A 27,668-nucleotide genomic window follows, 5' to 3' on the forward strand; every position below is an offset into this window, starting at 1 on the left:
GCTTCAAGGGCATGATGTCAGTGGCCATCCCACGTTACGTGGTTCCCAGCCGCTACCACTTTGCACGCTCTGCAGTGCCTGAGTTGCATGAGCACGTGGTCAGCAAAATAACCCGAAGCTTGAAGAATGCCGTTGCCTGCAAGGTTCACCTCACCACTGACACCTGGACGAGTGCGTTCGGCCAGGGTCGATACATCTCCCTTACCGCGCACTGGGTGAACCTTGTGGAGCCTGGCAGCGATTCCTCACCTGCTACGGCACGGGTGTTGCCCACGCCACAAACAGCTGCACCGCCGTCCCTCCCACTGGATAACAGCAGCACCTACCTCTCTGACTCCTTCTCCTCCAACGCATCTCAAAGCTGTACCTCATCCGGAAACGCTAACCCAGCAGCAGTAGGATCGTGGAAGCAGTGCAGCACAGCTGTTGGCATGCGTCAACAAGCGTTGCTGAAGCTAATCTGCCTTGGGGATAAGCAGCACACAGGGGAGGAAATTTGGAGGGGAATAAAGGAACAGACGGATTTGTGGCTGGCACCGCTGGACCTGAAACCGGGCATGGTTGTGTGTGATAATGGGAGTAATCTCATTCGCGCTTTAAGGTTGGCTAAGCTGACACACATCCCTTGCCTGGCGCACGTGATGAACCTAGTAGTTCAGCGGTTCCTGAGGACATACCCAGGCGTGCCCGATCTGCTGTTGAAGGTGCGTCGAGTGTCCAAACATTGTAGAAATTCCAGTACTGCTTCGGGGGCACTCGCCAAGATGCAGGAGCGCTTCAATCTCCCCCACCATCGCTTGCTGTGTGATGTCCCTACGCGCTGGAATTCTACGCTGCACATGCTAGCCCGCTTTTGCGAGCAGAAGAGTGCAGTGGTCCAGTACATGACGGCGCAGTACCGAGGCGCATCCGGCCAGCTGCCAAGCTTCTGTGGATCCGATTGGGCCAACATGTTGGACCTCTGCCAAGTCCTCCAAAATTTTGAGCAATCCACGTTGCTTGTGAGCAGTGACAACTCTTCAGTCAGCATTACCATACCACTGCTGTGTTTACTGAAGAGGTCGATGTTAAAAATCAAGGAAACAGCTGTCATGATGCAACTGGGGGAATCTGAAGGAGAAAACGATCAGCGTGATGGTACCAACATCAGGCCATCCGCCTCAGGGAACGCTGGCCCCAGCAGCTATGACGAAGAAGAGGAGGAGGAACAGCTGGAGTTGGAGCAGGAATTTCATGCCACCACTGACGAGGGCCAGAGCGGTGCACGTTGGACTTCCACAATTCAACGCGAATGGTCAGCAGAAGCAGACCAGGAGGAAGGTGACGACTATGATGCATCACAACAACTATCACAACGCTCACAAGAGGATGATGAGGATTCTGGTAGGACTCTGGCACACATGGCTCAATTCATGCTAGACTGCATTGAACGTGACCCACGCATTGTGCGCATTCTGGACAACACCAATTACTGGGTTTATACCCTTCTGGATCCACGGTACAAACACAATGTTCCAAAACTGCTTGAAGAAAGAGTCAGACAGGTCAAAATGGAAGAATACCAGCAGGCCCTTGTGGAGACTTTAGAGAGGAGATTGACATCCTCCCCCTCCTCTAGCCAGTTGTACGCAGACAGACTGACTTCCGCAAACCCAGGACGACCAGGAGGGCAGCAAACAACGCAAGCCGCAGCTAGTACCCAAAAGGGAATGGTATCGGCAGTGTCCTTGGAGTGGGAAAATTTTCTGACACCCATGCAGCCGCAGCCCACTGAACAGCAAGCGTGCAGATCCACCTCCAACACCGATCGCCTGGAGAAGATGGTCAAGGACTACATGTCAGATGGCGTAGCTGTGTCGAACCATCCATCTGCACCCTTCAACTATTGGGTATCGAAGCTAGACACCTGGCACGAACTGGCAATGTACGCAATAGAGGTGCTGGCTTGCCCGGCAGCCAGCGTTATGTCGGAACGCTGTTTCAGTGCTGCCGGAGGCATCGTCACAGATCGGCGTATCCGCCTCTCTACAGACAATGCAGACCGTCTGACTCAAATTAAAATGAATCAATCCTGGATTGGAAATGACTACGCAACACTCCAGGACCCCAACCAAGTAACATGACCAATGAACATCTGGGATGGTGTTGCGTTTCCGGGCCCTGTTTATTGAACCTCTCATCTGTATTACATTTATGACTGCATGGCGGCAAAAAGCATTGCTGCTATATCCGCACGCTTTTTGTCCACATGCAAGGCCTGGGTTGTTGTGTCTCACAAAGCGTGGCCTTCTCCTCCTGCGCCTGCTCCTGTTCCATCACGTCTGCTGCTGCTGGGTTAGCGTTGCCGCGTGGTCCCTGTTTATTGAACCACTTATCTTTATTACATTTATGACTGCATGGCGGTACAAAGCATGCTATCCGCACGCTTCTTGCCCTCATGCAAGGCCTGGGTTGTTGTGTCTCACAAAGCGTGGCCTTCTCCTCCTGCGCCTCCTCCTGTTCCATCACGTCTGCTGCTGCTGGGTTAGCGTTGCCGCGTGGTCCCTGTTTATTGAACCACTTATCTTTATTACATTTATGACTGCATGGCCGTACAAAGCCTGCTATCCGCACGCTTCTTGCCCTCATGCAAGGCCTGGGTTGTTGTGTCTCACAAAGCGTGGCCTTCTCCTCCTGCGCCTGCTCCTGTTCCATCACGTCTGCTGCTGCTGGGTTAGCGTTGCCGCGTGGTCCCTGTTTATTGAACCACTTATCTTTATTACATTTATGACTGCATGGCGGTACAAAGCCTGCTATCCGCACGCTTCTTGCCCTCATGCAAGGCCTGGGTTGTTGTGTCTCACAAAGCGTGGCCTTCTCCTCCTGCGCCTGCTCCTGTTCCATCACGTCTGCTGCTGCTGGGTTAGCGTTGCCGCGTGGTCCCTGTTTATTGAACCACTTATCTTTATTACATTTATGACTGCATGGCGGTACAAAGCCTGCTATCCGCACGCTTCTTGCCCTCATGCAAGGCCGGGGTTGTTGTGTCTCACAAAGCGTGGCCTTCTTCTCCTCCTGCGCCACCCTCCTCCTGTTCCATCACGTGTGCTGCTGCTGGGTTAGCATTACCGGTCCCTTTTCCTGGAACCTCTTATATGTATTACATTTATGACTGCATGCCGACAAAAAACATGTTACCTGTGCAAAGAAAACAGACATTTCCCGCATTTAAAAGACAGTTTTCCCTTTGAAACTTTAAAATCGATTTTCTCAAAAACTATAAGCTCTTTTTGCTAATTTTTTTTTCCTCTTGTACCCACTCCCAAGGTGCACATACCCTGCAAATTTGGGGTATGTAGCATGTAAGGAGGCTTTACAAACCACAAAAGTTCGGGTCCCCATTGACTTCCATTATGTTCGGAGTTCGGGTCGAACACCCGAACATCGCGGCCATGTTCGGCCTGTTCGGCCCGAACCCGAACATCTAGATGTTCGCCCAACACTACTGATTGCTATCAGACTAAGAGGTGCCACAGGGCCCACAACCTCCCCAACACCTTAATATCTAGTTATCTGGCTTGCAGTCACTGCTATTTATCCCCTTTTCTTATTTCTTTCTGCTTCAAACACAATTAGGAATGACAGCTGAATGAATTGTGCGCCCCCTCCTACACTGCGCCCTGAGGCTGGAGCCTCTCCAGCCTATGCCTCGGCCCGGCCCTGGGTTCACTCAACACAACAGCTAGGTATAAGCAGTGAGGTGGGTTCACTGAACACAACAGGTAGTTAGATGCAGTGAGGTGGGTTCACTCAACACAACAGGTAGTTAGATGCAGTGAGGTGGGTTCACTCAACAGTAAAGGTAGTTATATGCAGTGAGGTGGGTTCACTCAACAGAAGAGCTAGGTATATGCAGTGTGGTGGGTTCACTGAACACAACAGGTAGTTAGATGCAGTGAGCTGGGTTCACTGAACACAACAGGTAGTTAGATGCAGTGAGGTGGGTTCACTCAACAGTAAAGGTAGTTATATGCAGTGTGGTGGGTTCACTCAACACAACAGCCAGGTATATGCAGTGAGGTGGGTTCACTCAACGCAACAGGTAGTTAGATGCAGTGAGGTTTATTCACTCAACAGTAAAGGTAGTTATATGCAGTGAGGTGGGTTCACTCAACAGAACAGCTAGGTATATGCAGTGAGGTGGGTTCACTCAACAGTAAAGGTAGTTATATGCAGTGAGGTGGGTTCACTCAACACAACAGCTAGGTATATGCAGTGAGGTGGGTTCACTCAACACAACAGTAAAGGTAGTTATATGCAGTGAGGTGGGTTCACTCAACAGAAGAGCTAAGTATATGCAGTGAGGTGGGTTCACTGAACACAACAGGTAGTTAGATGCAGTGAGCTGGGTTCACTGAACACAACAGGTAGTTAGATGCAGTGAGGTGGGTTCACTCAACAGTAAAGGTAGTTATATGCAGTGAGGTGGGTTCACTCAACACAACAGCTAGGTATATGCAGTGAGGTGGGTTCACTGAACACAATAGGTAGTTAGATGCAGTGAGCTGGGTTCTCTCAACACAAAGCTAGGTATACGCAGTGATGAGGTGGGTTAAGTGAACACAACAGGTACTGGGTATATGCAGTACTGGGTAGTACAATGTGCAGCTCCCTGTCACACACACAGGTAGTCACTGAATGTGCTGGGCTGCTGGCAGTGGCACACACACTATGAATTAGCAAGGCTGTACATGCAACAAAAGTGTCAGTTTGACACACACACACACACAAAAGTACAGGATTAGCTCTGAAAAGAGCTGTTGAGGGGTGCTATAAAAGCAATAATAATCAGCCAGGAGCAAGCTAAGCAGCCAAGAACCTAACTAATCTGTCCCTAGGAGAACAAGTCCGCAGCAGCTGTCCCTAGTCTGTCTCTAGCAGGCACACGAGTGAGTGTAATGGCGGGGCGAGCCTGTCTTATATAAGGGGTGGGGGGTGGGGCTCCAGGGTTTAGTGTAGCCTGAATGGCTACAATGTGCCTGCTGACTGTGATGCAGAGGGTCAAAGTTGACCCTCATAGTGCATTATGGGGCGAATCGAACTTCCGCAAAAGTTCGCCTGGTGCAGGCGAACGCGAACCACCAAAGTTTGCCTGGAACCGTTTGCCGGCGAACCGTTCGCTACACCTCTATCTGTCAATAGAAATGGCGCACGATTCTCAGTTTCAGATGTGGACGATGCACCCATGTTCCTCAAACAACTAGGTCTTCGTCTGCCTCCTGCACTTAACTCGCAGCAGAACCTTTCTCTCTCACCGAGCTCGCCTCCAAGAAAGATCCGTCCGAACGATATATCCAGAGGCCCTCTTCGCAGCCTCACCTATCCGGAGGCACCTGAGGATATGGACGCTCTCCCTACCTGATCTACAACTACTCATCATGATCTTTTCCTGATCCTGATCCAAGCCACGATCATATGCAAATATGCCTTTTACTATTCTTTCACTTAACGATACAATACGTTATTTCTGATTTCATTGTTATACCTCACCTGTGCTCTGTTAATGTTATTGTTTTAAACATGACCCTTTTGTTTTTGAATGGCTATTTAGCAAAGGAGATCTGGGCGACCCTCTTGGCTCACCTACATGTACCTCCGGAGGGCTGCCACACTGTCCCATAGTTTTTTCCAGGGACTGTGTTTTTTTTGGCAGCTCTTATCTTTGCAACTTTTTAAAATTGCTCTACATTGTTACCACAAATTTTGCAGTGGTTGTTTCTCTAAAAATGTTTATCAGCTGCTGTCTCATATAACTTACACTCCCCGGTTTCTCACCTCTCCTATATCTACTTTCCTATCTACCTCTTACTGGTCACATTGAATACTCCCGGACCTCATTTACACATATATTTACACCATGACTAATGATTAATCTATATACATTAAACACTAAGGGCTTGAATAACCCTATTGAGGGATCTCAAAAGAATTAACGGTGACCTGGTTTTCCTGCAGGAGACTCACCTGACACCTGGTGACTCCATTCGTCTTACTTACAAGACGCTCTTCCTCTGCTGCTCCTCTCTGTCAAGCTCTTCACTGGCTACCAATTAATGAAAGGATTCAGTTCAAACTCTTAACCCTAACCTACAAAGCTCTCCACAATCTCTCTCCCCTGTACATCTCCTCACTTGTCTCCAAATACCAACCCAACCGCAATCTCAGATCTGCACACGAGCTTCTTTTATCCTCTTCTACAATTACCTCCTCACATTTACGTGTACAAGACTTCTCACGTGCCTCACCCCTCCTCTGGAATGCCCTTCCACAGCACATCCGTCACTCTCCCACCTTTGAAATCTTTAAACGCTCCCTCAAAACCCACCTTTTCCGACAAGCATATTCTCTAGCTTAGGCCATGCACCCACTAAATAACCTAATTACGCACTGCCTGTACATATACTGTATACTTCCCCCACCTCTTGTTTCCATCCAATTCCTTTAGATTGTAAGCTCGCAAGGGCAGGGCTCTCACCCTTTCGTGTCATGGAATGTTATTAATTTAATTGCTTGCACTCTGTTAGACATTTAGACATTTTAGTCATCATGTTAAATTTGCAATTGTAATCAGCAGTGTTGTATTTTGTATCAGTGTTCATATTTGATGTATATCATTGTCTGTATCATTATGTATCCCTTGTTTGTTTTCTTACATTGTACAGCGCCTCGGAATTTGTTGGCGCTTTATAAATAAATAATAATAATAACAAATATTATCCTACTGCACACCTAGCCTCAGGCCCAAAGAAACGTGCTGGAGTGGCTATCCTATGTAAAAAAAATCTACCTCTTCAAATTGACAAAACTATTAGTGATCCACAAGGCCACTTCCTAATCTTGGTGGGCTCTCTAGCAGGAAAAAACAGTCACCATTGCTAATGTATACATTACCAATACTATCAGGTACAGCAATGTTACCTCAGCGGCAGAGAAGACTTTGTCCGCCGCTCCTTCCTCTGACGTCACCACGGCGGCTGCCGTGATCTCTCAGACATCATGCACAGCTCCGGGCTCTGGAAGGACAGGCCTCTCCTCTGCACATCAGATTTGGTCAGCATGCTCGCGGGCGGGGCGGCAGGACCTTTATAACTTGAGGAGGCGGGTCAGCTGACCTTGCGGTCAGCTGACACCGACCTGCCAATCACACGCTGCTGATTGGTTCAGCCCTCTGGGCGGGCAGTTTGAATTTGCTTTCTGTATTTAAGCTTGGAGATGTCATTTGCTCATTGTCTGTTGTTGTGAATACTTCACCGTGCTAGTGCTCAGACCTTAGTCAGATCCTTGTGTGCTTTGATCCGGCAGGACCCCGGGGATTTCACACTAGACTAGGATTATTATTATTATTATTGTAATTATAGTAAATAATTACTGTGTATGACCTTTTGCCTGTACTTCTGATTATTCTCTGCCTTACGATTCTGTACCTTGCCTTTCTGATCTGCTACCGACTTCTGCCTGAAATACCGACTACGAGTTTGCCTCACGATTCTGTACCTCTGCCTATCTGATCTGCTGCCGACTTCTGCCTGTATACTCACCACGATTTTGCCTAACGATTTTGTACCGCTATACGACTGATCTGTTACCGACTCTGACTGAACGACCACTGTTTCTGCTATGTGATAGCCCCTGCCATTTTGGGTTATCACTTCCTTCAGTACTGAAGAATACTGTGCACTAATACACGTGTGATCACACTCTGAATAAAATACTGACTATTGTGTTGCAAGAGCTAGTACTGATTATTAGATCCATTACGGATCATTACATAACAACAGAACAAAATTACTATGGAGGCCTTATGTCAGCAGGTTCAGGCTTTAACCACAGCTGTTGAGCAGTTGAATAATACTGTCACCTCACAACAGGCTCAAATAAATCTCCTGTCTGATGCTGTGCGCAACTTGCAGGGATCTGCATCATCATTGCCTCCCTCTTGTGTACTTGAACCTAAGATGGCGCTCCCAGAGAGGTTTTCAGGTCACAGATCAGATTTCAGAAATTTTAGGAACAGCTGTATGTCATATTTTGAAATGAGACCTGTGTCGTCAGGCACTGAAATTCAGAGAATAACGTTAATTAAAACGTTACTTTATGGAGATTCGCTGACCTGAGTCTATAATCTGCGTAATGGACATGAAGCTCTGATTTCCATACAGGCATTTTTTAAGGCCATGGCTGTTATATATGATGACCCAGATATAGCAACCACAGCAGAGAGAAAGCTAAAAAATCTTCGCCAGGGTCATAATACTGTGGAAGATTATGCTTCTGAATTTAGAAAGTGGGCTGTGTCCTCCAGGTGGGAACAGTTTGCACTTTTAGATCAGTTTCTTACAGGGTTGGCTGATTCTGTTGCTGATGTCATGATCAGCTACCCTGAGCCGAAAACACTTGTTGAGGCTATTTCACTGGCTATTAAGATTGACTGGAGAATTCGGTTTCACAGGCAGAGCAGATCTCGTGTCTCTCTTAAAGTTACTTCGGACACTTCCTCAGTCTTGTCTAGTTCAGATGAACCTATGCAAATAGGCCATTTCAGGTTGTCTGAGACTGAGAAGACTAGGAGAAGGAGAGAGGGCCTCTGCTTGTACTGTGGTGAGAAGGGTAATTTGATTCAAAACTGTAGTATGAAGTCGGAAAACTTCTTCGCCTAGGTGTAGTGGGAGGTACTACCCTAGGCGAACCTGTTTTACCTCCAAAGAACGCTAAATTACTGTTACCATTTTCTATCACTTGGGAGAATCAGTTGTATTGTATTCAGGCTTTTGTAAATTCAGGCTCGGATTTAGATTTGGCCTTGAAATGGAAAATTCCAGTTCTTCCCATGGAAAGGCAAAACTATGTTACTGCTATCGATGATTCTCCTCTGCAGAACAAGCAGCCCCTCTCTCAAACTCCTCCCCTCATTTGTTAAGTGGGAGTTCTGCATAGGGAAGAAATCAAATTCTATGTGTTAAATATGTCATCCTCTATGATAGTTCTCGGCCTACCCTGGTTACGCAAGCATTCTCCCAAGATAGAATGGAACACCGGGCAACTTTTGGCCTGGTCTCCTGCCTGTCAGGAACAATGTTTGGAAAAGATTAGTTTGTGTTCCACTGAGATTCAGCTTAAGGACAAACCTACTCAGTACCGTGTCTACTCTGATGTGTTTTGTCCTCGCTATGCGGATAAACTCCCACCTCATAGGGAGCTCTATTGTCCCATTGATTTAAGGCCCGGTACTATGCCTCCCAGGGGCCATTTATACAATCTCTCTGGTCCTGAGCAAATTGCCATGAAAGATTACATTAAAGGGATACTGTAGGGGGGTCGGGGGAAAATGAGCTGAACTTACCCGGGGCTTCTAATGGTCCCCCGCAGACATCCTGTGTTGGCGCAGCCACTCACCGATGCTCCGGCCCCGCCTCCAGTTCACTTCTGGAATTTCTGACTTTAAAGTCAGAAAACCACTGCGCCTGCGTTGCCATGTCCTCGCTCCCGCCGATGTCACCAGGAGTGTATAGCAGAAGCCCAGTATGGTCTGTGTCTGCGCACCATTAGTAGCCCCGGGTAAGTTCAGCTCATTTTCCCCCGACCCCCCTACAGTATCCCTTTAAGGAGAACCTTGAGAAAGGTTTCATTCGCCCCTCAAAATCACCAGCAGGGTCCGGATTCTTTTTCGTTCAGAAAAAAGATGGTGGACTTCATCCATGCATAGACTATAGAGCTCTGAACAAAATTACCATTCAGAACCACTGCCTCTTATTGAGGATCTCTTCTCCAAGGTGTCTGGAGCTCGAGTTTTTTCCAAACTCGATCTCAGAGGGGCGTATAACTTGATTCGCATTAGACAAGGGGATGAATGGAAGACGGCCTTTAATACCCCTGATGGCCATTACGAGTACTTGGTCATGCCTTTCGGCTTATGTAATGCTCCAGCGGTGTTCCAAGAGCTAGTCAATGAGATCTTTAGGGAAGTACTGGGTCGGTTTGTAGTCGTTTATTTGGACGATATTTTGATTTTCTCCAAAGATCTCACGGAACACAGGGAGCATGTCAAATATGTGTTGGACAAATTAAGACAGAATTGTTTGTATGCAAAACTTGAAAAATGCGTATTTGAGGTCTCTGAAGTTTCATTCCTAGGCTACATTATATCCACCTCTGGTCTATCCATGGACCCCAAAAAAGTGTCAACTGTTTTGGAGTGGCCCCAACACTCTGGTTTGAAGGCACTTCAAAGATTTCTTGGCTTCGCCAACTATTACAGAAAATGTATTAACCACTTGAGGACCGTGGGCTTTACCCCCCCTTAAGGACCGGCCACTTTTTTTCCATTCAGACCACTGCAGCTTTCACGGTTGAGGGGTGCTGTGGGCGATCTGGGGCAGGGGGGGGGAGAAATCAGTATGCTTGGGTGCGACATAGGGTGGCTGCAGCCTGCCCTGGTGGTCCCTCGGACACTGGGTCCACCAGGGCAGGAGGCAGCCTGTATAATACACTTTGTAAACATTACAAAGTGTATTATACACTTTGTTTGCGGCGATCGTTGGGTTAACATCCCGCCGGCGCTTCCGTATGGCCGGCGGGATGTTGCGGCGGGTGAGCGGAGACAGGTGCCGACAGAGGATCGCGTCATGGATGACGCGATCGCTCCGCCCATGCCCCTACAAGGACCGCCGCCATTTGTCAATACGGCGGTCCTTGCGGGGTCCACTTCCCGGCCGCCAATTTTCAATACGGCGGTCGGGAAGTGGTTAAGGGTTTCTCCTCTGTGGTCGCCCCCCTCACCAATCTGACCAAAAAGGGGGCAGATATGTACAATTGGTCTGAGGAAGCATGTGCTGCTTTCTCTCAACTAAAGACACTTTTTTGTTCCGCTCCTATTCTCTGGCATGTGGATGTGACTCTACCGTTCATTGTAGAGGTAGATGCCTCAGAGATAGGAATCGGGGCAGTTCTGTCTCAACATTCAGGGTTGCAGGGACGATTGCATCCATGTGCATTCTTCTCCCGCAAATTCTCTCCAGCAGAGAAGAACTATGACATAGGTAACAGGGAATTGTTGGCCATCAAGATGGCCTTTGAAGAGTGGCATCATTGGCTGGAGGGGGCTGAGCATGTGATCACGGTGTACACAGATCACAAGAATCTGGAGTATATTGAAGGTGCAATGAGACTCAATCCACGACAAGCTCGTTGGGCACTCTTCTTCTCCAGATTCAAGTTTATAATCACCTACTAACCTGGTAATAAGAACATCAAAGCTGATGCACTTTCTCGCTGCTTTGAACCAGAGACAATTCAGCCCTCAGCCCCAGTCAGTATTCTGCCAGAGCATGTGGTGGTGGCAGCCATGGAACCTATGGAGAATCTGGCAGCCACGGAACCTATGGAGAATCTGGCAACCACTCTGGGTCCTTTTCAACAAGAGGTCCCGGAAGGGAAGCCAGAGAGTCTGTTATTCGTCCCGTTGCATTTACGCCTGCAAATCCTGGAGATGTTTCACAGTCACAAAAATGTGGGACATCCTGGTATGACCAGAACTTTGGAGTTGTTATCTCGTAGTGTGTGGTGGCCTTCCATTCAGAATGACTGCAAAGAATTTGTTACGTCTTGTACAGTCTGTGCTAGGAGCACACCCTCTCGGCAGGCCTCAGCAGATACACTGCACTCTTTACCTGTCCCTTCCGAGCCTTGGACTCATATATCCATTAATTTTGTGGGGGAGCTCCCTGCTTCTGAAGGGAAGATGGTGATATGGGTGATAGTAGACCGTTTTAGTAAGATGGTCCATTTTGTGCCCTTGAGAAAGCTCCCATCAGCTCTCTCCTTTACCTCTGGGAAATTCTCCTTTTCCTGCATTGGGTGAGTGGCAGAAGTCCTTAAAAAGAATTTGGACTTTGTCCACTGCTCCTTCCTCTGACGTCACCACGGCGGCTGCCTCGTCCTCCCAGACATCTTGCGCAGCTCCGGGCTCTGGAAGGACAGGCCTCTCCTCTGCACATCAGATTAGGTCAGCACGCTCGCGAGTGGGGCGGCAGGACCTTTATAACTTAGGCGGGTCAGCTGATCTTGCGGTCAGCTGACACCGACCTGCCAATCACACTCTGCTGATTGGTTCAGCCCTCTGGGCAGGCAGTTTGAATTTGCTATCTGTATTTAAGCTTGGAGATGTCATTTGCTCGTTGTCTGTTGTTGCAAATACTTCACCGTGCTAGCGCTCAGACCTTAGTCAGATCCTTGTGTGCTTTGATCCGGGAGGACCCCGGGGATTTCACACTAGACTAGGGTTATTATTATTATTATTATTATTATTATTATTGTAATTATCGTAAATTAATTATTACTGAGTATGACCTTTTGCCTGTACTTCTGATTACTCTCTGCCTTACAATTCTGTACCTTGCCTATCTGATCTGCTACCGACTTCTGCCTGAAATACCGACTACGAGTTTGCCTTACGACTCTGTACCTCTGCCTATCTGATCTGCTGCCAACTTCTGCCTGTATACTCACCATGATTTTGCCTAACGATTTTGTACCGCTTTACGACCGATCTGTTACCGACTCTGACTGAACGACCACTCTCTCTGCTATGTGATAGCCCCTGCCATTTTGGGCTAGCACTTCCTTTAATACTGAAGAATACTGGGCACTAATACATGTGTAATAACACTCTGAATAAAATACTGACTATTGTGTTGCAAGAGCTAGTACTGATTATTAGTTCCATTAAAAATACACACCAAATCACTTCCCTCACCACTTTCCTTACAAAACTTAACAAAGTGATGAATGGAACTCTACTTTTGGGTGGTGACTTCAACTTGGCTTTCTCACCCTCAAAAGACAGAAGTAACTCCCCTACCACCTCCTCTCAAGCCTCTCATAATAGAAACACATGTAAATGCATGGTACTTTTAAGGAAATATAAGCTTTTTGACCTATGGTGTATAGCTAACCCTACAACTGTGGAATACACTTTTTTTTCCCTCCTCATGCATCACATTCTAGGATAGATTACTTCTTCGCCAACACTCCAACCCTTCCCATCCTCACTTTCTCAAATATTATTCCAACGGCATGGTCTGATCATCATGCAGTGATGGTAGAAGTAGATTGGCTATCCTCACCCCACAAACCCCTGCACTGGAGACGTAATGAGTCACTCTTTAGAGATAAAGCACTATTATCTAAATGTGGTGACAAACTGCAATCATTTTTCTCTGCTAACTTGGACTCAGTCCCCTCTTTTGGTTTACTATGGGAATCCAATAAAGCCTTTATAAGGTTTTTTTTTTTTATCGCAGAAAGCTCTAAACGAAAACGCTTTTCCTCTCAAAAGTTGACTCAACTTAATGCGTCCCTTACTAAAGCCTTTTCCATATACAAAAAATCATCCCACCCAAGACCATTTCTCAGATATCCAACGTATACAACTGGACATTAAATCTCTCCAGACCTCCCAACTAGAAAAAAGCTCAAAGTGGACAAGACAGCTATTTTTTGAGAGGGGAAGCAAGCCTCATACCATTCTTGCTCATAAACGGAGCCCCAGGAGCTCTTATCAGGCAGTCCTGTAACGATTGGTGTCAGCACGCAGAGAGAATTTGATTATTGGCGATCTGCAGTACCACCAAGAATGCAGATATACGCCTGATTATCGATGATCTGCAGAATCAGCGATAATACAGATGTATTACTAACCTCTGGACACCAGAATAGTGAGAGTGTTTGGTGTAACAGTAACCACTCTGAGTGGAGACCACCAGAGGAGCTGGCGGCCTAAGACTCCTGAGGAATTCACCCCTGACTGTGGGTGATATTCCTGTAGCCTGTGGACCCCTGGGCGAGGGACCAAGGCTGGGTTGCAGGAAGACCTGCTGCTAATATGAAAGGTTTTGCCCTGAACTGGGCTAACATAATACAGTAACAGCACAATCCTAGTCTGGGGTGTGAGGTCCGTAGTCACAACACCCTGGAACTAGTCTGGAGCATAACATAAATGATAATACAATTCCCTAGTCTTGGGTGTGAGGTCCGTGATCATCAACACCCTGGAACTAGTCTGGAGTATAACATAAATGATAATACAATTCCCTAGTCTTGGGTGTGAGGTCCGTGATCATCAACACCCTGGAACTAGTCTGGAGTATAACACAAAGACAATGCAGTTCCCTAGTCTTGGGTGTGAGGGCCTTGATCTCAACACCCTGGAACTATGCTAGAGAATACACAGAAGATACACAGTATTCCTAGTCTGGGGTGTGAGGGCCTTGATCTCAACACCCTGGAACTGGTCTAACAAATAATAATAACAGTACAAGGTAATCTGGCTCAGTGTGAATTCCCAGGTCCACCTGGTTCAAACACACTGTAAGAATCTGACTATGGTCTGAATGCTTCCACAAAGTGTTTGCAATGGCAGACAACCAGCAACTGACAAGCAAGCAGAATTTATAGTAGCTGAACTCTGCTGCCCCGCCCGAGCCACTCAGCCAATCATGAGTCCAGCAGGAATCAGCTGATCGTCCTGATCAGCTGACACTTCCCCTGCTGGTATAAAGGTCCTGACTTCTAGCTCTTCATCCATCTATGTGGACTAACAGACCCAGCCACTCCAAAGGCACGCTGCTGCGTACAAACCGCCACATTGGATGCGGAAACAGCCGCTTTGCTGTTAGAACATGCAGTGGCTTTTCCACGTTCTGCCACACTACCAGACGCGTGCCTACGCATGCAAACCGCCGCGTTGGACGCGGAATCAGCCGCCTTGCTTTCAGCACCCGCGGCGGCTTTTCCACGTTTTCTCACAAGTCCATACCCTAAAAGACTCCCAAGGCACTCTTCACCATAACCCTTCAAAGATAGCTCAAATTTTCACATCCTTCTATGAACAACTCTACAACCTACCAGATCCCTCTTCCTCTCCAGACTACGACTCAAAAGTCCTATCTTTCCTTACCTCACTTAACCTTCCAAAGTGTACAGACCAAGAATGTTCTTCTCTTAATTCTCCTATAACTATAGACGAGATGTTGGAAGTACTCAAAAACCTCCCCTCCTCTAAATCCCCAGGTCCAGACGGTCTACCTTACTCCTACTACAAAAACTTTCGCTCTATTCTTGTCCCACACCTTGTTTATTTAGCTAATAAAATTATGAAAGGTGACTCCCCTCCTAATTCTATACTTTCTTCTTTATTCACAGTTATTCCAAAGGAAGGGAAAGACCCTCACCTACCCCAAAGCTATCGCCCCATTTCCCTCCTTAATTCCGATCTAAAGATTATCACGAAAACTCTAGCCAACCGACTTAACCCCATTCTTACCAGAATCATTGATAATGACCAAGTTGGTTTTATCATGGGGAGGCAAGCAGGAGACAACACTCGCCGAGCTATAGACCTTATATCAATAATGAACAAATCAAATCACCCTTCTCTGCTTCTTAGTTTAGATGCAGAGAAGGCATTTGTTAGACTTTACTGGCCTTTTTTGTTCCAGGTCCTAAATCATCAAGATTTTACAGGTCCTTTCCTCTCCATGATAAAATTCATCTACTCATCCCCCTCAGCCTCAAATAAATTACCCTTTGCGCCCCCCCCCCCACATTCCAAATCCACAAAGGCACTAGACAGCAGGGATGCTCATCCGGATTTCGGATATCCCGGATATCCGAACATTTTTACACTATCCGGCCAGATCCGGATTCCAAATAGTTGGGCAGTGTAACGATCATTGTAACATAGAGAGGGTCTGATTACCGGTGATCTGCAGTATCACCGAGAATGAAGAATATACCCGATTATTGATGATCTGCAGTATCACCGATAATCAGATATATCTACTAACCTCTGGACACCTGAGATGAGAGTGTTTGGTGCAACAGTAATACTTTGAGGAAAGCACCCAGGAAATGGGAGCAAGACAGTAGGATCTACTGTGACGGGTTAGCTTCCTTCCACAAGCCTGCTGCTCCCCAAGGGGCAGAGCCAGGCTGAGACAGTGGGAAGGACAGAACATGAGTGACACCAGAGGAGGAGTGTCACTGACAGATCTGTCAACTATCTCCTAACAGGGGAGATAGTTCTCGAGGTCGGACAAGCCAGGTCGTAAACAAACGGACAGATAAAGTACAGAGACAGTAGGCAGATACAGAATCCAGAGACTAGCCAGGTTTTGGCAACAGAGAATCAGAAATACAAGATACAAAATCAGAGATCAGGAGAATGGTCAGGAATGCAGAAAGTCATAACAGATAATCAACAATGTCTAAGCTTGAGTGTGAGCTTCAAGATTCTCAAACTTCAGGACTAACTAGATCATACAAATAATACAGATGGTAATACAGATGGTACAGAATTCCTAGACTAAGGTGTGAGATCCGTAGCCGTCAACACCTTGGAAACTAGTCTAGATAACAATACAGATAGTAACAGAATTCCTAGATAGTAACTGAGTTCCGTGATCATCAACACCTTTGGAAACTGACTAATAAACACAGATACTGACAAGGTCTGAGTGCTACCACGTAGTGATCGCAACGCCAGACACCAGATGAATGACCAGCACCCAGTATATATACACTAGCGCTCACCAGCGCCTCCCCTAAGTGCTGGACCAATGGAAGTTACTGAAATTGTCAGCTGACCGGCCTGGTCAGCTGACCCTCCTCTGACTGCCATAAAGGCCCTGCCTCTCTGCGCGCGCGCGCGTCCTCCTAAACCAGTTCGGACTATCAGTCCCAGCCACACCAGTCATGTGTTGTAATGTTGCTACTGTATTGGATGCGGAATCCGCCGTCACGCTGTCTGAGCGTGCGGCGTTTCCTCCGCATTCCGCCTTTCTGAGAGAAGCAGGCCTATGCGAGCAACTAGCCGCATTGGACGCGGAATCTGCCGCCCTGTAGTTAGAGCATGCGGCGGTTCCTCCGCGCTCCGACTGCGCCCCCAACTGCCGTGTCAAACGCGGAATCAGCCGCCTCATTCTGAGTATTGGCGGCGGCTTTTCCGCGTTTTCTCACAGGCAGATATCCGGATAGCTATCTGTGAATAGTTTGACGGCCGACCCGGATATCCACAGATTTCTCCCGGATATCCGCAGATTTCTCCCAGATATCCAAATCCGAATTACAAGTTTGGTGGCAAAAAGGCCCTCCTCCTCCTGCCTTCCAGGGATTTGTAGGCTGTCAAAAGCAAGCTCATTTACTTTGGCCAGGAATTGAACCCAGGTCCACTGCTTTGAAGGCAGCTATGGTCACCACTATACTACCAGCAGCACTACATGTTGAAGCCAGCTTAGCATGTACCATTGTAAAATAGCCAAGAGAAAATTGAGCTTGCTTATTTGCCTAAGTTGCTAGATGAAAGCAGTGGGACACATAGTGAAACTGCTTACAAGATTCAATTCAATACATCAGAATCAGAAAGATCATGTGCCCCCCTGGAAGATGCTGGTGTAACACACACAGCAAAGGACAGCAATTTGAAGTCTGGAAGATTCCAGGGCAAGGGTGGGAAGGATGAAAAGCTAGGTGGCCATGCAACCCTCCCTGCTAGGGATGGCCTTGCCTTTTGTGTTCAACAGTTGTCCGTAGAGAACCCCAGATAGCCATTTAGCAGCACTTGTGTGCACAGTGTCTGTGGCACAATTGGTCAGTGCATTTGGCTGTTAACCAAAAGGTTGGTGGTTCAAGCCCACCCAGGGATGGCTTTGTCTTCAACAGTTGTCCGAAGAAAACCCCAGATAGCCATTTAGCAGCACTTGTGTGCACAGTGTATGTGGCACAATTGATTAATGCATTTGGCTGTTAACCAAAAGATTGGTGGTTCAAGCCCACCCAGTGATGGCCTTGCATTTTGTGTTCAACAGTTGTCCGAAGAAAACCCCAGATAGCCATTTAGCAGCACTTGTGTGCACAGTGTCTGTGGCACAATTGGTTAGTGCATTTGGCTGTTAACCGAAAGGTTGGTGGTTCAAGCCCACCCAGGCATGGCCCAACAGTTGTCTGAAGAAAACCCCAGATAGCCATTTAGCAGCAACTACTTACACACAGTGTCTGTGGCACAATTGGTTAGTGCATTTGGCTAATATGTATTTTTTACCAATTGCGCTCCCCTCCTCTCACCCTCCCCTCTATGCAAAGGCTTGCTGCAACTCAAATTTGACGCCACATGAACATCTCATCAGTTAAATTATTGCTTATGGAGTGCGCTACCCTTTCCCAACAATTGAATTTCTGCAAACAGTTCTCTTTGAGTGCATCCTCCAATGTTCACCATTCAAATCCAGAAGCTCCAAACGAATCCTCCAGTTAATGGCACAGTTCACATGCAAAAAAGGAAAGAAAGACACACGATCATAGTACGATCCATTAGTTCAACCGTATGGGGGCCAGCACCCTATGGGGTCCACTTGTGCAGCTTCTACTATGGGGTCACCTCTATTTCCGTGATAAATGACCAACAAATGGCACGCTCACCTTGCTGCAAGGCTGCCTAGCCCTACAGACAGCAACCGCACTTTAGAGAGTTGACCAACTTCTTTTCAACGGTTTATGATGCATCCAATCTCAAACAAAACAGTGAGAAACTATCATAGTGCAATCCTGCTTATACAACGGCTGGATACATAAAGCACCAACACCTATCAATGTCCTGCTCACCCTTTTAGCACGCTGCCCACACTCACAGACAGCTGTATTCGTTTCAATGGGTGTGCAGTCTCAGCCTCAATACTCTGGGTTATGGTCCACCTCCACAACTTGATAGCAGGGTAGGGGCATATATCTACGAACTGAAAGGCTTCCAATAGTGTAAAATCCACGATTTATTGTATAAAAGTTAAGAGTTATACTCACAAACATCAAAGTAAAAAGCGCATATATAATTAAAACACCCAGAGGACGTCTCCTCCTGCTGCTGGTCGCTTCCCTTCCAGGCTCCGCCCTACGCCCTGGATGAGTCGTATGATGTAAAGCGTAACGCGTAACCATACGGTTGAACTAATGGATCGTACTATGATCGTGTGTCTTTCTTTCCTTTTTTGCTTGTGAACTGTGCCATTAACTGGAGGATTCGTTTGGAGCTTCTGGATTTGAATGGTGGACATTGGAGGATGCACTCAAAGAGAACTGTTTGCAGAAATTGAATTGTTGGGAAAGGGTAGCGCACTCCATAAGCAATAATTTAGTGCATTTGGCTGTTAACCGAAAGGTTGGTGGTTTAAGCCCACCCAAAGACGGCCTTGTGTTTTGTGAAGGGAACTAATGTACCCTTCTTAAACTTGAAGATTGCATACAAAGGTAAGCAGACTGCAGAGTGGTGCAGCAGAAGTGTGCTGGGCCCATAACCCAGAGGTTGATGGATTGAAACCATCCTCTGCTAGGCATGATTTCATTTTTGAACCTCGCTTTATTGCATGGGCAAAACGGTTTCCATAGCCCTGTAAGATAAAGTGTAATAAGGGCCCTACCGTAACATCGATATTACAGTAGCTAAGACTACTCCTGGATCTTTGTTGCACTTGAACGGATGAGTGAAATGGCTTGCTTCAGCCTGTAATGTTAGTTGACCTGGTTTTGATTCCTGGCCAATTGTGGTATAGCAGTGAGGAGAGCCGCCTTCTAAGCAGTTGACCTGGGTTCAATTCCTGGCCAATGTATGTGAGCTTGCTGGAAATCGCTGGAAGACAAAATCAGAGAGAGAGGGAAGGAGGGTAAGAGGATGGAAGGTGTTTTAAAAGGTTAGAAACTATTTTAAAGCATTTTAAAAGTCACTTCCGGTTTCTCTATCCGGATATCTGAATAGGTTGTGTCAGGAACCGGCCCGCGGCACGCCTGCGTATACGGTTCCCGACTGCGGGTTTGACCAGACTGAGAGGGGAAGCAGCCTTAGTCAAGCTAAAACAAGGCTGGGACCCCTCAGAACACCTCTCACTGCCACCACTAGCGGTTCGCTAGACACTTCCACTCTGCTGTCGAGTCCTCAGCGCGCACTCCGCGTTTTTGTATTTGGGTCAGCTTTGTGCTTAGGCCGAATACGAGAACGCCACGCACCCACACACACAGTACAGTTGTACAGTAACACAGCACAATCAGACACTGACTTGTAATGTGAGTTACACTGTCGTGCAGCAAAACCACTAACAGTCGTTCCGAACGATACTGTTAGCTACTCGCACTGGCGTTTCGTACGTTGGGTCAGCTGCACGCTTTAGGCCAACGTATGACAAACGCCCCCACACACACAATGCAATTACAATTTCATATGGTAGTGTTGCTCAAACATACAACTAGGCACGGACTTATACACAGCTACACTGCAGTCTCCTTTAGGCTATGAGTGTTAGTTTAGTACGGCAGAAGTCAAGCTTATTAAATAATAATTTAATATTCCAGAAAAACATAGAACAATGCAGAACTTAATATATACAAAAGATTACAAAAAAACAAAGTAAAAATAGTTACAAGATACACACGGATAATTGCGTAAAAATAAAAATGGGGATTAAAAACGTTACCAACTTGAAGGTCTCAACGTTGTCGGCAGGAGCATGCCGCTTGTTCGACCAGAAGTCGAGATCAACTCTAGCTATGCGCTATCTCCAAGAGCAGATACCGGTGGCTGTCCTGGGTCAGCTTAAATAGTCCGAAGTGTCCCCTGGGGCATTTAATGTACAGCCCCCAGGAACTAATGCACTTTCCCCCGTTTGTGACATCACCAAACGCTTGTCATAATCTTGAGAACAACAAATATCCTGTTGACACTTACAGATTTCAAAGCAATTCCTTTTCCAGAGATCCAACATCCACTATAGTACCCACACCCAACAAAAGACTTCCTTAGCCCAATTTCCCCAGGTTACAATGTCTATACATCAAGAGATTGTTAAGTGAGGCTTTCAACTCCAGGTGAAAACTTGATTAAGGCTTTTTCCTGTCTCCTGTTTTTAAAGTCTGCAGAGATTTCCAACCCCCTTCCAATAGATGTAATTTACAGGGTATGTTTGCGTTTCTTCACCACAAGTTGACATGTGTTAGTCTTTTCCTGACTAGGCTTGCTTTGTGTATTGAGACAATGGGCCGTCTCCTGAGTTCAAAAAGCCAGGCAGATAATCCCATTAGCAGAAACTCAAAGCACTTCATATGGTCAAGACAATACCCACTTCCTTGCCCCAAGCAATCAAAGGCAACAGCTCCCTCCATGGAACACAGGCAGAAAAATGAAAGAATATGTTCCTGTTATCCTTACATCATAAGCACCCCAATATATCACCACACCTCCACCGTTAACTTGGTGCAAGGCAGACGATCTTCCCAGATCATCCTGCCAGCACCTACACTGCTGGTTCTGCTTGACGGGACAGCCCATCCGCATTCCCATGATTGCTCCCCTTCCTATGTTGAATAGTGAAGCTATATTGTTGGAGAACCAAGCTCCATCTCAGCAATTTTCCATTGTCACCAGAAACCTGATGTAACCAACTAAGAGGGTTGTGGTCGGTAACGACCGTGAATACGCGACCATAGAGGTAGTGCTGCAGCTTTTGTAGGGCCCATACAATTGCCAACCACTCTTTCTCTATGGTGGCGTAGGCTACCTCCCGGGGTTGCAGCTTCCGACTTAGATACAGAATCGGATGTTCTTCCCCAGTCTGGTTTACCTGGCTTAACACAGCACCTAGGCCAAAGGCTGAGGCGTCCGTCTGGACCACAAACCATCGGCTGAAGTCTGGCGCTTGCAACACGGGAGGGCTGGCTAGGGCCCTCTTCAGAGCTGTGAATGACTGTTCACATTCTGGCGTCCAGAGAATCTGCTTGGGCAGCTTTTTTTTGGTGAGATCTGTCAATGGCTTGGCGAGGGCACTGTAGTTGGGGACAAACTTTCTATAGTACCCAGCCGTTCCTAAGAAGGACTGAATCTGTTTCTTCGTTTGGGGGGTGGGCCAGGACACAATGGCATCTACCTTCCCAGTATCTGGACGAAGCTCTCTCCCCCCCCATCACATGTCCCAGGTACTGTACCTGTTTCATGCCGATCTGACACTTGCTAGGCTTGACTGTTATTCCTGCTGCAGTGATGCGCCCCAAAACCTGTGACAGCTGTGCTAAGTGGTTGTTCTAGTTGGTGCTAAACACGGCGATGTCATCCAGGTAGGCGACAGCGCAGTGTTCCAAACCTTCCAGGAGACCATTTACAACCTGTTGGAAGGTGGCCGGGGCGTTTTTCATTCCAAAAGGCATTACATTAAATTCAAACAGACCTGAGGGGGTGATAAAGGCAGACCTCTCCCGTGCCTCAGCTGTTAGAGGGACCTGCCAGTATCCCCGACTCAAATCCACGATTGTTAGATATTGCGCGCCAGCTAGCTTATCTAACAATTCGTCGACCCTCGGCATTGGGTAAGCATCTGACGCAGTTATCAAATTTAGTTTTTGATAATCTACACAGAACCGAGTGGTCTGGTCCCGTTTGGGTACTAGCACTACAGGTGATGCCCATGCGCTGTGTGACCGTTGGATCACCCCTAGTGACAGCATTTCCTCAATCTCCTTGCTGATGTGGGCCTGAACCTCAGGGGAGACTCTATAGGCTGACTGTCTAACCGGCTTGTTATTTCCGGTGTCAACATGATGTACAGCCAGGCTGGTCAGACCAGGGCGGGCTGTAAAGGTACCAGGGTAAAGGGTCAGCATATCAGATAGCCCAGCCTGCTGCTCTGCTGTCAACTCCGGATTGATCTGCACCTCGGTAACAGAGTCGGTTTCCTGGGTGGAGGCCAGGATGTCAACCAGGGCCTCTGCTTCACCGTCCGGTAGCAAACTGCAGACAGAGACAGGGAGAGCGCAAGCGGTTCTATCATGATGTTCCTTTAACATATTTACATGGTATGTTTTCAGCTGCTTACCTCGGTCATCCAGCGCGACCACATAGGTCACATCACTAATCTTAATATGTATGGTATAGGGCCCATCCCAAGCGGCCTGCAGCTTATTCTGTCGCATCGGGTTTAGGACCTATACCTTGCGACCTACCTCATAAACTCTCTCCCTAGCCCCGTGGTCATACCACTGCTTCTGGGTGGCCTGGGCTTGAGTCAGATTCTCTTGCACTAACCCCACCAGGGTGTCCATCTTTTCCCGGAACTTTAAAACGTATTCCACTATGGAGACCCCGGGACCCATATCCTGCCCCTCCCAGACCTCTGAGATCGAGGGGTCCGCGTACCCTCCTCCCATATAAGAGCTCAAAGGGCGAGAACCCGGTGGATGCCTGGGGCACCTCACGATAAGCAAACAGTAAGTGGGGCAGGTATCGCTCCCAGTCTCTCCCTTGTGATTCAACAAACACCCTAAGCATCTGTTTCAGAGTACCATTGAACCGCTCACATAACCCATTTGTCTGGGGGTGGTAAGGGCTGGCCATGATGTGTTCTACCTGCATTTGTTTACAGAGGCATTCCATTAGGCGCGACATGAATTGCGGGCCGTGATCGGTGAGCATTTCACTGGGAAAACCGACCCGTGAGAAAATGCGCACCAATGCGTCCGCAACATTGTCTGCCCGTATGGAGCTCAGGGCTACAGCTTCAGGGTAGCGAGTGGCATAATCGACCACCGTAAGAATGAAACATTTCCCTGTGCTGCTGGGTATTGCTAGAGGCCCAATTATGTCCACAGCAACCCTTTGGAAGGGCTCCTCTATGATGGGCAAGGGCCTCAGTGGGGCTTTGTCTGTGTCACCTGCTTTGCCGACCCGCTGACATGCGACACAAGACCGGCAAAAATCGGCAAAATCTGTCCCCATGTGGAGCCAATAAAAATTGTGTGCAAGCCGGGATTTGGTCTTGCGGATCCCCAAGTGACCAGCCAGGGGCACCTCTCATGTGCTATTCTTAATAGCTGCTCCCTGTACCTGTGGGGCACAATCAACTGCCTATCTGCCTCCTCCACTTCAGACAGCTCAGAGGGAGTAACCTCTCTGTACAGTCTGCCGTGCTCCCAGTACACCCTCACTTTGTCGCCCTCCACCGGTGCCCTGTCCGCCAGACCCCTGAGCTCTTCCAGGCTGCTATCAAGTCGCACAGCCTCGGAGAACTCAGCGCTGTCGGCCACAGGCACCAGGGAGGTGGCAAACTGAGAGGCCTCTGGGTCTTCAGAGCCAGGCTCTGAAGTGGAAGAGCCCGACCCAGTGACATCAGCCCCTTCAGTGGACAATTCGTCTGCTGCAGCCCGGTGAGCACTTCGGGTCACCAGTGCAGCTGACGGAGCGTTCACTGTACACATGTCATTATGCAACACATCACATATTACATCAACATTATCTGCATTCATGGTAACAACGTGTCCTCCTCCAGGCCTGGGCACTGGAGACTCACTAGGGCTGGCTCCTAGTACACAGTCCGTAGCCCCTGGGGCTTCACCAGCACTCTCCGCTTGCACAGCATTATCACACAGTACCTTGCAAGAGTCCTGAACTTCTGCGGGGGATACAGGCTCCATGGGGTTTGGAGTAGGCTCATACCGGGCCACTAACCGTCCCAGGTCAGTACCCAACAAAACGTTTGTGGGGATGGCATCCGTTACCCCCACTTCTTTCATTCCGCTGCCGGCCCCCCAATCCAGGTGGACCAAGGCGGTGGGTATGGCGGGGGTTGACACCCCCAACTCCTTTGACAGCCATAGTCTTGACAGGAATGTACTCCTCAGGGTTCACAAGCTGGGGGTGCACTAGAGTCACCTCTGCTCCAGTGTCTCTTAGACCGGTGGTAACCGTATCCCCAACCGTGCCAGGTTGCAGATTCGCTGCATAGCTACCTGCATTCCTGGTGGCACACAACGCATTTCGGGCCCCGCCAGAGTTTGGGGCTTCCTTCTTCTTTTCTGGGCACGTAGCACTGATGTGACCCGGTTTGTTACAGGCAAAACATCTCTGAGTGTCAACGGTGGCTGTTCTACCTCCAGGCGGCTGCGGGACTTGGCTTCGCTGGGTGCTCAGAGGAGAAGGTATCGCAGTCTTTTCTCCCTTCCAGCTGGGTGCTGTAGTCCTCCGAAAATCAGATGCTCGATTGGACGTGTAGGCATCAGCGACTCATCCACGGTCTTCGGCTCTCGGTCCCGTACAAACTGCCGGACCTCAACAGGACAAGTGTGGAGGAACTGGTCTTTTATTATCAGTTCCTGCAGGGCATCAAAGGTCTCAACCGCCAGTCCTTTTACCCACTGCTGGAAGGCAGTGCGCAGGTTGCTCGCGTGATCCAGGTAACTGTCATTAGGACCTCGCTGCACTGTCCTGAAACGTTTTCGATACACCTCTGGCGTGAGGTGGTATCGTGCAATGATGGCTTTCTTAATTGCCTCAAAGTCTGTTTCTTCCTCCTGGGGGAGACTCACAAACACCTCCAGGGCCTTGCCTCTCAGCCCTGGTGTGAGGTATCTTGCCCACTGCTCACGGGGCACCCCATACTGCCGACAAGTCCTTTCAAACCCCTGTAGGAAAGTGTCTATGTCAGAGTCCTTGTCCATAGCGGAGAACTTATCCAGGGGGATTCTGTGGACTCGCTCACCTTCGCGTTCTGCGGGTCCAGCAGACCGGTTCTGCTGCTGAAGTTTAGCCAGCTCCAGCTGGTGTTGCCGTTCAGCTCTCCCCTCCTCTGCCCGGCGTCTTTCACTCTCGGCCTGGCGTCGCCGTTCAGCTCTCCCCTCCTCTGCCTGTCGGTGCAGTAGGATCAGCTTTAGGCGCAGTTCAGGATCAGCCGAGTTCAGTAGCTGTAGATCAGCTTCCAGAGATGGCATCTCCCTGCTCGGTGGATCGTCCAGGACATCGTCTCCACTCGCATTCTGTGGCGGGAGTGATTCCTCCTCTGGCTAGTGTTGGGCGAACATCTAGATGTTCGGGTTCGGGCCGAACAGGCCGAACATGGCCGCGATGTTCGGGTGTTCGACCCAAACTCCGAACATAATGGAAGTCAATGGGGACCCGAACTTTTGTGCTTTGTAAAGCCTCCTTACATGCTACATACCCCAAATTTACAGGGTATGTGCACCTTGGGAGTGGGTACAAGAGGAAAAAAAAATTAGCAAAAAGAGCTTATAGTTTTTGAGAAAATCGATTTTAAAGTTTCAAAGGGAAAACTGTCTTTTAAATGCGGGAAATGTCTGTTTTCTTTGCACAAGTAACATGCTTTTTGTCGGCATGCAGTCATAAATGTAATACATATAAGAGGTTCCAGGAAAAGAGACCGGTAACGCTAACCCAGCAGCAGCACATGTGATGGAACAGGAGGAGGGTGGCGCAGGAGGAGAAGGCCACGCTTTGAGACACAACAACCCAGGCCTTGCATGAGGACAAGAAACGTGCGGATAGCATGCTTTGTACCGCCATGCAGTCATAAATGTAATAAAGATAAGTGGTTCAATAAACAGGGACCACGCGGCAACGCTAACCCAGCAGCAGCAGACGTGATGGAACAGGAGGAGGCGCAGGAGAAGAAGGCCACGCTTTGTGAGACACAACAACCCAGGCCTTGCATGAGGACAAGAAGCGTGCGGATAGCATGCTTTGTACCGCCATGCAGTCATAAATGTAATAAAGATAAGTGGTTCAATAAACAGGGACCACGCGGCAACGCTAACCCAGCAGCAGCAGACGTGATGGAACAGGAGGAGGCGCAGGAGGAGAAGGCCATGCTTTGTGAGACACAACAACCCAGGCCTTGCATGAGGACAAGAAGCGTGCGGATAGCATGCTTTGTACCGCCATGCAGTCATAAATGTAATAAAGATAAGAGGTTCCATAAACAGGGACCGGCAACGCTAACCCAGCAGCAGCAGCAGCAGCACACGTGATGGAACAGAAGGAGGCGCAGGAGGAGAAGGCCACGCTTTGTGAGACACAACAACCCAGGCCTTGCATGAGGACAAAAAGCGTGCGGATAGCATGCTTTGTACCGCCATGCAGTCATAAATGTAATAAAGATAAGAGGTTCCATAAACAGGGACCAGCAACGCTAACCCAGCAGCAGCAGCAGCAGCACACGTGATGGAACAGGAGGAGGCGCAGGAGGAGAAGGCCACGCTTTGTGAGACACAACAACCCAGGCCTTGCATGAGGACAAAAAGCGTGCGGATAGCATGCTTTGTACCGCCATGCAGTCATAAATGTAATAAAGATAAGAGGTTCCATAAACAGGGACCGGCAACGCTAACCCAGGAGCAGCAGCAGCAGCACACGTGATGGAACAGGAGGAGGCGCAGGAGGAGAAGGCCACGCTTTGTGAGACACAACAACCCAGGCCTTGCATGAGGACAAAAAGCGTGCGGATAGCATGCTTTTTACCGCCATGCATGCAGTCATAAACGTAATAAAGATAAGAGGTTCAATTTACAGGGACCGGGCGGCAACGCTAACCCAGCAGCAGCAGCACACGTGATGGAACAGGAGCAGGCGCAGGAGGAGAAGAAGGCCATGCTTTTTGAGACACAACAACCCAGGCCTTGCATGAGGACAAAAAGCGTGCGGATATAGCAGCAATGCTTTTTGCCGCCATGCAGTCATAAATGTAATACAGATGAGAGGTTCAATAAACAGGGACCGGAAACGCTAAACCATCCCAGATGTTCATTGGTCATGTTACTTG

General features: G+C 48.3%; 1 protein-coding gene across 1 annotated transcript in view; it reads left to right on the forward strand.

Moving 5' to 3' along the window:
* Positions 1 to 11,380: 11,380 nt before the first annotated feature.
* The window catches only part of LOC137537938 (vomeronasal type-2 receptor 116-like), a 148,513-nt gene continuing 132,225 nt past the window's right edge, over positions 11,381 to 27,668 (forward strand). Inside the window, exon 1 of the mRNA XM_068259867.1 lies at positions 11,381 to 11,558. Within this exon, the coding sequence (XP_068115968.1) occupies positions 11,381 to 11,558 (178 nt within the window). The remainder of the gene's footprint in view (positions 11,559 to 27,668) is intronic.

The sequence above is a fragment of the Hyperolius riggenbachi genome, chromosome 11 (genome assembly GCF_040937935.1).
Source record: "Hyperolius riggenbachi isolate aHypRig1 chromosome 11, aHypRig1.pri, whole genome shotgun sequence".
NCBI classification, from domain to species: Eukaryota; Metazoa; Chordata; class Amphibia; order Anura; family Hyperoliidae; genus Hyperolius; species Hyperolius riggenbachi.